Source organism: Sparus aurata, chromosome 7, assembly GCF_900880675.1.
Source record: "Sparus aurata chromosome 7, fSpaAur1.1, whole genome shotgun sequence".
Classification (NCBI taxonomy): Eukaryota; Metazoa; Chordata; class Actinopteri; order Spariformes; family Sparidae; genus Sparus; species Sparus aurata.
Window position 1 is genome coordinate 34860248 of NC_044193.1, and position 11629 is coordinate 34871876.

The 11629-nt window shown below is 39.6% G+C and overlaps 1 protein-coding gene across 4 annotated transcripts; it reads right to left on the reverse strand.

The window, feature by feature from the left end:
- Nucleotides 1-1793: 1793 nt before the first annotated feature.
- On the reverse strand, nucleotides 1794-11170 carry gata5 (GATA binding protein 5). 4 transcript variants are annotated; one of them, XM_030424221.1, is made up of 6 exons: nucleotides 9912-11170; nucleotides 8016-8185; nucleotides 5151-5279; nucleotides 4749-4827; nucleotides 4040-4167; nucleotides 1794-3376 (listed from the first exon to the last, which is right to left on the reverse strand). In XM_030424221.1, exons 1-6 carry the CDS (start codon nucleotides 10429-10431, stop codon nucleotides 3257-3259), a joined length of 1146 nt encoding a protein of 381 aa, XP_030280081.1. In that variant the 5' UTR covers nucleotides 10432-11170; the 3' UTR covers nucleotides 1794-3256. The 4 variants fall into 4 exon arrangements, with proteins under 4 accessions (XP_030280081.1, XP_030280082.1, XP_030280083.1 ...); XM_030424222.1 differs by having other exon boundaries at nucleotides 5151-5276; nucleotides 9912-10455; XM_030424223.1 differs by having other exon boundaries at nucleotides 4040-4125; nucleotides 9912-10455.
- Nucleotides 11171-11629: the final 459 nt, after the last annotated feature.

Here is an 11629-nt window from a genome sequence, read left to right on the forward strand (position 1 = left end):
GTATAAGAGTATTGTGAAAACATTAAGTGATGTTAAGGTTTTAAACTTATAGAGCTGGCTCAAAAACAGTATTTAAAAATAGTATTTATTTCATAATGATTAAATGTGTTGTACTCCCTAGAGGAAGAAAGAGACAGCGCGAGGGTGGGGACAGCGCTCATATGGATAAGAGAGAATGACTCTCAAAGTAAAAACATTGCTGGTCAACTCTGTCGCAGCTGGAAAAAAAATATATTGTAACTCTTTGCCATGCCTGCTGTTTTGAACAAGTAGTGGTTCATGGCTCCTCTGTCAACAGCAGCCTCTCCTGATCCATGGGCAGGTCGTCAGTTGGTGTGAAGGCTGGGGCAGGCAGGAGGACGCTGGCCACTGCAAGAGTGGGAGCTCAGTTGGTTACACTTAGTGTTTTTAGACAATTCATCATTTCACTGAGCATCTTGTGCTTCCATCTCAACCTCCCACGGTTAAGCTCAAACTTCCACTTTACTCCTGTCTCTGCTACACTACAATTGTATGCATTTGAATCTTGACATTGCACTGGAACAGGCCTCTCCCACCAACAGATAAGACGACAACATCTTTGCCAACAATCATAAAGCTGGGCAGTGCTGTTGACGCACTGGTGCCTGGATGTCGCCATGGTGGCAGTAAAGCAGCAGCCTTGTTGCTGACAGACCTCTTTGACTGTGCAGCTTACTCGGACCTGGTTGTCATAAAGCTGTGTTGGAACACAACCTTTGGTCGACACTGTCAGCTTAAGCAACCAGCAGGAGAACACCCCCCCCCCACCCCCAGTACACACACACATGAATTCACATACATATATCTGAGTGCATTAAAGCATAAATCAGTGTGAGCAAATACATACTAAATACAAATGCAAATGCACAAACATCGCTTCAGAAAGCCCAACAGACTCGGCAAGGATCCTAAACAGAAAATACAAAATGTAATTGTAAATTTTAGTTGATATGGTCCTCTGAATATACCGGTACAGAAATTATATGACCTTATGGTAAAAAGAAAAAAACATGAAAAAACATGTTGTTCTATTATCTATGACTTTAGCAGTTAATGGTGAGTACATGTTAAGCTCAGCTAACTCAATATAATGAGTATGGATTTAAGAAATAAACCAGCCATTGCTAGTATGACGCTGAAATTTACAATAGGCCTAACCAGTAACCTGCCCATCAAGTTCAGTCACTTGTTACCTTGTGTTGGTATTGAGAATGGATGAAAACTAATTTGAAAGTGAACAATAAAGTTCAAATAGCTAATGGACACTTGTGTGTAAATGGTTGAAACCATTAAAATAATAAATAATGTATGAACAGTTAAAATTGTAATCTCAAAGTAAAGGCTTAACACTTGAAATAGTTTGCTAAGTCATGAAAAACAGTTATATTAGCTAAAAGCTGAAATAGCCAAAAGTAAAATAGAGTAGATATAGTTAGGTTGATGTACAAGTAGCATAATGGCTAAATAGCCAAAGTCCTGAGCTGGCCTTTAGTAATGGATATAGAGTTGAAACGGTTAAATGGACTAAATGGTCTTGCATTTATGTGGTGCTTTTTGGGGTTCAGTATCTTGCCTATCCACAGATTTTGCAGTTAATAGACAACCCGCTCTACCTCCTGAACCAAAGCAGTCCCTAAAAATAGCAAGTTAGTCATAAGTAATGGCTAAATGAAAGAAAGCAAAAGGCAGATGAAGATTGGCCACAGCTAGATATAGGAATACAAACATGACTAAACTGGTCTAACCAAAAACATCTAGTTACAGGACACTTGTGACAATATTTTCTTTAATGTATACGAACAGTGTTAAATAACATTTATTTTAGAATCCATTTGTGAGAACATATTGATTGATTGATTGATTGATTGATTGATTGATAAATGAGTTGGCTCATCTATTAGGACTATGAAGGTGGGCCTATGTAAGACAAATGAGTTTGGGAACCAGTGACATGAGATGAAAATCTGTCCCTGACCCCAAGGAGTAAAATCATAATTTCAGGAGCAATGGAGATAATTTGTGAGATTCAATTGAAAACTAAACAAACAAGTCAAACTAATTGAATGAGATTCAATTTATTAACTCAAATTCTTAAAAAAAACTACAAATTCTAAAGACCATGAAAAACAGAAGAAACAGAAAGAAAATGATATTATTATACAACATTATATAATATAAATCCCTTGCTTATTGAAAAAAAAAAACATTATTATGATTATTATGTTTCGAATAATTTCACTCTCTTTTTGTTGTCTGCAATATTTAACATGAAAAATAGCTATTGCACTTCCATTAATGTAATTTTTTTTTTAAATGATAGACTTCTGATATGTTATCATGATGTCAGAATAAAATGACTGGTCCTGGGTTTCAAATGAATTGCAGAAGATGCATTTTTTTTAGAGGCCTTTCAACACAACATTCTAGCGGCAGCACTGATTGGCTGGCTTTATTGTCCACCATGACTTTTAACTGTCCTTATCTCAACATAAATAATGTGACTATATAAGTTAATCATCTACATGTTGGTAATGACACATTATCAACAGCTGTAAAAAGGTATATTCTTTCCATTTCCCTGTAGTCTTTCTGAGATGAGAAGAATATGTCTAAACTGTTCTTATTGTATTCTTGGAAACACCAGAGAAAGCAGTGAGGCTAACAAACACCAGTGACAGCCACGGAAACTTTAAGAAACTAGAATCAGTCATCAGCTATAAAGCCATGTATTTTTACATTTCATTTGATTGCAGTGTTTATCTGGAAACAGAATTTTCCTATAGTCATAGGTAGTTCCTGTTGTCCAGCTAAGGAAGTATGGCTTGTTAAATGGGAGTCTGGGAGTCAGCCAAGGTCAGTGTTAAGTTCTGGTTCAAATGTATTCTATACCCTGGCTTAACTGTCAAGTCAATGTGCTGTGGATAACAGGCATCATTCCGTAAAACTTCAGTCCAGGTACCCTGTGTCCTTGTAAAGTTAAAGTATGGACCAGGTATGCTGCAGTATATAGAGCCTATAAGTTACAGAGCCGATGAAGGCAAGCGGATAAGATGTCCTTGGGTTGAGCGAGTCTGAACACACATCAGATACTGAATAAGCCCCATTTTAAGGTTTATGCATCACTTTTCTCCACTGCTCCAGTGACATGAGGAATAATTGCAGGATGTTGAGATGGCCACAACAAAGCCAAAGGGATTTTTCTGGTGTCAATATCAGTCTTGCCGGTCAAGGCTGCTCATGCTTGAGAAAGAGCACACCAGGAGTTCTGTGAGGCCATGGAGGTACAGGTAAAGGAATAATCCTCATATTTAATGTCCACAAGTCCTGATCCGTTGCTATCTAACTGTGAACCTGTCTGCAGAGAGGAGATAGACATTTAAAACTGAGCAAGGATTAGTACAGGATTATTGACAACATATTCAAAAACATTACTTAAAAGACATATACACACATGAAGGTCAAATTACTCATTATGAGTACAAATAAGAATAGTGGGCTAATAGTGATGAGACAGGAGTTGATGGTATGATGGTATTGCTTTTGAAGTAATCACTTAAGTAACTACTGAAGTAGCCTATTGCAGCCCTCCTTCAGTAGGCTAACTGTTGATGAAATGCAATGCCATTAAATCCTTAGAACACAATGCCAGGGAGGTGTAAACTGCTTGGTACAGAGAAAGTAAAAAGGAGCTTGAAGAGCTGTACAATTACCTAATACTACACCTTCCCTGGCTAACTACATTGTTAGTAGTTAGCTCTACAGTTACAGTAGTTCAGTGACAAACCCATGAGTAACTAGCAGTCACTAAGATTCTCAAAACATTTCTTTTACCAGACCAATGTTAGAAAGCTGTTTTAAGGGTGTGAAATACGAAATCCCTCATGTTCCCATTTAAATGATCAGTTATTGAAAGACATGAACCAAGGATATGACATGATGAGAAATGTTTTGTTTTTTACACATATTGCCTACTATACAGAACATGTTTGTATGGTATCTGTATAGAAAGGTGGTTTACCTGAGTGGCAGATGTGACAATCTGTCCTGCATAGGGTGAAGAGGCTGTGTTGGGTTCACTCTTAATGGTGGAGGTATGTTCTGAGACTGAGAGGGAGGTTGGGGAGCTGGTGTTAGATTTGGTGGAACCTAAATAATCACCAGGACAGTTAAATTAGTCATTTGATTGAAAAAGAACAACTATTACAACACGTTCTCACTCCCTACACATCAAATACAGCAGCCTAGTCAGTGGCCTTCTGCTACTAAGTTCGGCATCGTAGTTACACCCCTAGTGTCACCTCTACTGCAGTAAAACAAAGCCTTGGAACTCCACAGACAGTGGTTTTGTTCTCTGTTCTATTCTTTTCTTTGAATCTGGCATGAAAACTCACTGATAATCTATTATATACGATAGGAATTTATCAGGAATTTATCTTTTGTATGATTAAAATGATCTGATTCTGATAAATGATCAATAAAATATCTCATGATCTGCAACTTTCATTTCCCTCCCTGCTTTTCTCCTTGAGTTTAAATTCCTCTGAATTTTCGCCCCGCATGATGAAATATCAAAATGTACCTACCTACTGTATTTATTAAAATAGTATCACCACTGTTTGTGATTGTGTGTTTTTTATTTTTATGTTGTACATATTATAGATATATAATATCCCACATATTTGTGAATTAAGTCAGAACAGGGACAAGCAGAGCATCTGTTTCCCTACCTGTTTTATTCTTGTGCGTCTTGGGTTTGCGCTTCCTAGTCTGAATGCACTCTTTCTTCATGGCCAGAGGTCTGGGCACCTGTAGGGATTAGTAGCAACACACATTAACTGAACTTTCTTTCCCAGTCAATGATACAGCAGAGGCGTCAATGTCATGACAACCCATTCAAGGTCCCCTGCCGCACTGCTGCTCTGCTAACAATGACCCCATTGCCCTTGGAGCTGTTCTACACTGTACAAATGATAAACTGTCCCTACTATAGCAGAAGTTTCCAATAGGAGCAGCTTTACACACAGGTTGGCAGGAAAGGATTTGAGAAGACTTAGCTTGAATAGGACACATATAGCCCAAATAAATCAACAGGGCAGATTTAAAAATGTGGACCCTATGGTGTGTCCTACCCCATGCAGCTTCATGTAGAGGCCACAGGCATTACACACAGGTTCTCCATCAGCATTGCGTCTCCACAGTGTGGTGGTGCTGGTTCGGCAGTTAGTGCAGCAAAGGCCAGTTCGGCGAGATGTAGTCTGCTGCAGGTAAAGAGAGAAAAAATAAAACTGAAATGAAAATATTTTGGACTTTTGCTGGCCTTAACCCAAATGAGAAATCCTCGTTCTGTCACAAATAGAACACATCTTTTGTGTCCTTGGACTATAGTTTTAGACAATTGAGTTGAAATGTTTCCTTAACTTTTAGAATGAATTGCAGGATGTCAGGATGTGGTTTAGTACAACAATGATGAATTATATCTTCACATACACATACCCAGGGTTCTAATAACTCATTAGTTGGACAACCTCTAAAGATAACATAACACATTTTTCTTTCTCATGCCGTGATGTCAGCTTGGTGGAGGTAATGCTCCACACAAAAGCAGAGAGTCGCGTTGCTTTGGAAAAACGTTAAATTACAGCCTGTCCAAGGACAAGGTTGCTGCAGGACAAACAAAAACAGAATACAGCCCGGTGGTGGAAAGACACTTTTTGGGTAACTCACAGCCGCATCTGCTCTGTAGGGGCATGTTCCTGGGAAATACACCGCCATGAAGCCTTGACCATTTTCTAAATGCTGACTAACCCAAATTAGCTGATTCCTGATTTGAAATCAGTGGTAGCATATGTTAAAACTACAGAACATATAATACATGTGGATTTTGCATTGTTAATTAACTTATGCACAAAATGGTTGACTTACTTGTGGTTTATTATCAATTTGCAGTGGTAAAATAATTCAGATGGTTTATTTGAGTTTAAAACGTACCTCAGCGTACATATACTCCATTAAAAGTAAAAGTCTTGCATTCAAAGTTCTACTCAAGACGTTTTATCATTAAAATGTACTTAGTATTAGGCATCACATCTAACATACCTAGCAAGGCTAATGTCAGTGAGGGAGCCACTAGCATCTGAGAGCAAGAGAATGATATTGATAACAGTGAATATATTCTGCATTTGGTTATGTAGGAGAGAGAAAACACATACATACGTTGTTATTATTAAAACACATTTGGGGGGCCCATTACCTGGACCTTTTCAAAGGCCAAGCCATTTCTGTGGGCAGGCCTGTCTACAAGTAAGGTACCTCACAATCATTCTTGTAGTACTTGGGTAAACTGAGCATACTTAATTACATACCCCCACTGTCAATATGTAATATGTAATTCACTGTCCTTTATAGACATCAGTTTGGCTGCACTGCTGTTTAATCTTCAATGATATAAAGTGGGTAAATAAACAGCCTTAATTTCATCAGACCAGATAACTTTAAACAAAACTTCTTAAAAGACTTGGATTTAAAAATGCTACTTTAGAAGTTGGTATAGAAGTGTTGTTAGCAAATTAAATAGAATGGCTTCCATAGAGTGGTGCATTAACTTATTATTGGATTATTTTCACTGGTACTTTAAGATGTATTTTAAGGCAGCATCTTAATGGTGTAGGTGGGTGGAATTGAGCTAACTATAACATTGTTGGGTAGGTTAAAATCGTAAACTGCAAAGTAACCTGTGACTTTCACTGACGGATATTTTTTCCCTAGAGGCATATAGTAGGCTATTACGAAATGTAAATATTTGAGGAATTACAACCACTTAATAAGCAAGACCTATTGGCCTACGCGGCCTAAATGTACAGGTCACCATTTCTGACCTTTCATATACATTTGGGGTCAAAAGTTTACATACACAAGTCAGTTAAGTCACTTTGAGCCATTTCAAAGCAGTTACAGGTCCCAAGATCAACTGTGCAAACAAATGTTTGTTGGTATAAAATACATGGCACAGTTGTGTCACTGCCATGATCAAGAAGAAAACACAAACTATCACCTGCTGCTGAGAGAAAACTGGTCAGGATGGTCAAGAGTCAACCAAAAACCACCAAAAAGCAGGTCTGCTGTGAATTAGAAGCTGCTGGAAGACAGCTGTCAGTGTCCAAAGTCAAGTATGTTTTGCATCAACATAGGCTGATTGGCAGCTGTGCAAGAAAGAAGCTCTTGATCCAGATGCAGCACCTTAAAGCTGGACTGAAGTTTGCTGCTGATCACATGGACAAAGAAAAAACCTTGTGGAGGAAAACTCTGTGGTCAAATGAAACTTAAACTGAGTTGTTTGACTACAATGACTGTCAATATGTCTGGAGGAGAGAAAGTGAGGCCTTTAATCCCAAGAACACCAAACCTACTGTAAAGCATGGCGCTGGTAGTATTAGCTGAGGGTTTGTTTACCTGCCAGTGGGCCGGGTGCTCAATAGGAGTTGTCTAGGAATGGTTAAATCAGGCTAGAATTGAGGTTTTGGAACGGTCTTTCCAAGTCCTGACCTGAACCTTATCAAGAACATGTGGACTGTGCTGAAGAAACACGTATGTGCCAGGGAGCCGTCATATTTAGTTGACCCTCAACGATGCTGTCAAGAGAAGTTGTTAAAAACTCAGCCCGAGGACTACCAGAAGCTTGTGGATGGCTATAAAAAGCACCCAATTGAGGTGAAAATGGCCAAGCGACATTTAGCCAAATATTAGAATTACTGTATGGATACTTTTGAGCCAGCAGATTTTGTCACATTTTCAGATCTATAATAAAGTAATTATTGAAGACATTACTGAAGTCTTCATGAATGTTTAAGTGACAAAGTAGTATGTGTTCCACTCATTCCATCACAGATAAATGAGAGATGTAGTAATCATGAAACTGAAGACTGCCATGATACATTTACTTTGTATATGTATGTATGTTAACTTTTGACTGCAACTTGTCCCTCTGTGTATCTTACCAGTCGTTTCTGTGGTTTGATGAGTGGCCTGTTGATGCCGTTCATCTTGTGGTAAAGGCCGCAGGCGTTGCACAGGTAGTGCCCGGTTCCGTCCCTGCGCCACAGTGGCGTTGACATGGATCCGCAGTTGACGCATTCCCTGCCCTCATTGGACATGTCGTCTATCAGGTCTAAAGACCGCAGAATACAATGATTATAGTGAGTCAACATGTATAAAGAAAAGTAATTTACCCCATCACCAGTGAAACAATTCCGATAAATGAATAAAACTGTTTAATTCCTGTAAGAGCTATTGTGACATAAACTAAAGTTTAGGTGTACTTATCTAGTATAGTTGTTATTTCTCACTTAAATTTTAAAATACTCAGACACATTTTTAATGTCTTTATCCGTCACAAGATTTTCTTCCAAACGTTCAAAATGGGGCTTCGGGCTAATGGGTTCGGGTTATGGGCAAATACATAATGAATAGCTGCAGAAGTCTCATGTAATCAAGATAGATCAAAACCTTTAAACAGACTGATGGGAATCTGGTTGAGGTGATGCTACACTGTTTTATCAGCCTGGAGGATCCAGGGGTCCCCTCCATCCATCACAGCTCTGACACACGACCAGGACCCCTAGCATTAATTGCCCTAATTCTGTATCCCTTAAAGACAGAGAGACGGGGGGCCTGAGAAAGACCCCGTCAGTCAGGATAAAGCTGTCCTAAAGCTTCCATGTTTCCTTCGACCTCATGATGGTTCTTATTATTACAGAACAACAATACAAATCACAGTATAAGCGCTGAGTTGGTGGTTTGAGACAGCCAAAAGGATAAAACACTGTGCTAAAGTGACCATTAAAGCTGATAGAAATGATATACTATACACAAAATTGTCTCAGAATAAAGAACATAATATAGTGAGTAATATTCAGTAGGGGAACCTCGCTGCTGTAGTAATACCATATTAAATTCACAAACAGTAGGCACACCTGTAGATTTAGGCCTATTTACTGGCCAAATGCCAGAGTCAATAAAAGGTTGATAATTCACAGATTGCGATGACTGACACGGCACCTGTCTCGGGACATTCTCGGAGTTGAGTAAGAAAAAATATAAATTATAGCACATGAACTGGCAGAGCAGCGTACTTGATGTCAGGCCCATATACATTTTTGATATAAAATTCCCTCTTAATTTAACCATTTAAAATGACAACATTTGATTAAACTGTTAATGAATCAACTTCGGACGCTCGTAGTCGTCACTCTCTGAATCTGTGGATCAAGGTGTCAGTGTCTCGTTTCAGTGTGTTTTTCTCTGCGTGTGTATTGAACTGTATCAACAAAACACTAGATTGTTGCTGAAGGGTCAAACTGAAACTTTCGTGACCCTCTCTGCTGAAGAATAGTAACTGTAATTTGACTGAATCTCGCTTTCCCGATAGGATTAAAAAGCATTGCCGTTAAAGGCCTCTATGGCCTTCCCTTGTGTGCAGCTACGCTATTAGAAAAAGGTACAATTAAAAGGCATATGATATCAAAAGGTTTAATGTAATTTGAATAATAGGTTTTATTCACATTCGCTGATATTTTGAGGCAGAGTAATTAAACAGCTTGAATTATTGGTAAGATCATTATTAGTGCATTACTTAGAGCAGGCAGAAGAAAGGGCCTACATATGAGGCTAGGTGTCCATATGCTACCGTTTTTTTTTTCACTTTTTAAATAGTTTGAAATATTCAAAGTGACAGCATAGATTTGTTTTAAAATCCCATTCAATTTTGAGACACCTCAGACATTTGTTCATCTGATCTTACGTTCTCTCTTTGCAGAATTAGAATAAAACATTTCAAGCTTTGACTTCGAGAATTAAAATCACTAAGCAGACTTTAGGTTTGGACTGTTGCTTACCCAGACTGGACCTCCTCCCAGAAAGTCCTCCATGTCTTCCCTGCAGACTGATCCCTCCGCTCTCGAGGGGTCCTGGTGTCCAGGAGGACGTCGCCATATCTGCGCTCATGTACGCGTTGGGGCTGGAATAGGAACCTCCGGCCGAGCGCACCACTGCGCCTCCGTACTGATCCGTCCGAGCGCCGTTTCCGAGATCCCGCGGACTCTGATAGGTCGGGTCCCGGCCGGAGTTACTGTTAACGGCCGTGTTGTGTGAGTAGGAGAAGCCGTGCGGGAGGTGAGGGCTCTTGGGCGTAAAGGAAGAGCCATCAGTGCCGGTCTGAGGCCAGCCATGGTGCCCGCCGAAGCCGTGCGACTGGAGGGTCGAGTCGCATGTCTGCAAGTAGGGCAGAGTGGACAGCATGGCTGGGACTCTGGTGGTCGGGATGTAGACCGGAGAGCTGGCCGAGGGGTGGATGTAATTCCCGGTGTCATATGAGTAAGGGGACTGATTGGATGACAGCGCCAGGCTCTGATACATTTTCAAAACTTTTGTGTCCAGTTTGGAAAATGGAAAATATAGGAGAGTTTTTTTTTTTTCTGTTCCCTTTTCAACAAATGATTTAATGAAACTCTCCAGTCAGGAAGCTGATATTTTATCAACTTGAGAGAGAAGACGAGACTTGAGGCCAATTAAGTCTGGCAAAGTTTCAAGGACATTCCAATTTTATGTCATAATAAACAAAATGTTTTTGAATTATGTGTGTTCATTTACTGATGCAATTCCAACAATATCCTTAGGCCTGTGTGTAAAACTTATTTTATCTTACAGTCGCGCAAAAAAAAAATTCTGCCTAAAAGTTCAACAATGATCCAATACCAACCCAAACACACAACACAACAGACACCGAGTTCTGTTTCACATCTATCATGCATATGTATTCTGTATCAACAGTAACCCGAATCACATACAACTTTGATAATAGCGTTTACTGCGTACAAGAGCAACATCTTTACATTCCCGAGGGCTCTCAGTGTATTATCTCACCAGATAAGGGTGATAAAGCCGTTCGGTCCTTTGGCCGTCCAAACCTCAATAGAGGAGCGCAGGGGGAACTTTGTCACTTCACACGGACGTCTCCAAATATCGCCCTTTTTAATGCGAAAAGGTTGCGGGCACAGATCGGAGATAACTGAAACCAAAGTAGTCTTTTTTATCCAGGGCGACGGCAGTAGGTATATTTCCCCCTGTCATGTATATCTGGAGGTAGTTACTGCTGCTGATAATTGCTGATAGGAATGTGCTCTTATTCGCTCCCCTGCAAGTAGATTTGAACGGGAGAAGAACACGTGACGCAGGTGGAAAGAGAGAAAAGGAGGCGGGAGGGAAGGAGGACCCCTGGGTGCTCCGGAGAGACAAGGAGAGGGCCCGAAGATGCGGGTTGAGAGGTACAAAGGAAGGCTTCCAGAAACCCGTATTCATCTTTATCTGGGGGTTTAAAGTCTCAGTTGTAATAGAAAGAACACGTTGACTTAACTTTATACTTGATTTATTTGTGTAGGTTACATGCATGAAATGACTATTTAGTGGAATGGCCTCTGGTTTTGTGAATAAATGTTTGCCATATACATTTTATGGTATTTAGGGAAATTTAATAGTGTATGAACTTACTTTCGTTGTTGATTTATGATTATGATCCACCGTTAAATTCAATTTATTCTAATTATTATTTCAAGTT

What these genes read in the sequence shown, in the direction of transcription:
- gata5 (XM_030424221.1), bottom strand. Translation starts at nt 10,431, where the DNA reads ATGTATCAGAGCCTGGCGCTGTCATCCAATCAGTCCCCTTACTCATAT. An exon ending in TCAAACCACAGAAACGACTG is followed by an intron (nt 5,280 to 8,015) that starts GTAAGATACACA and finishes CTTTACCTGCAG; the next exon opens with CAGACTACATCTCGCCGAAC. An exon ending in TCTACATGAAGCTGCATGGG is followed by an intron (nt 4,828 to 5,150) that starts GTAGGACACACC and finishes TAATCCCTACAG; the next exon opens with GTGCCCAGACCTCTGGCCAT.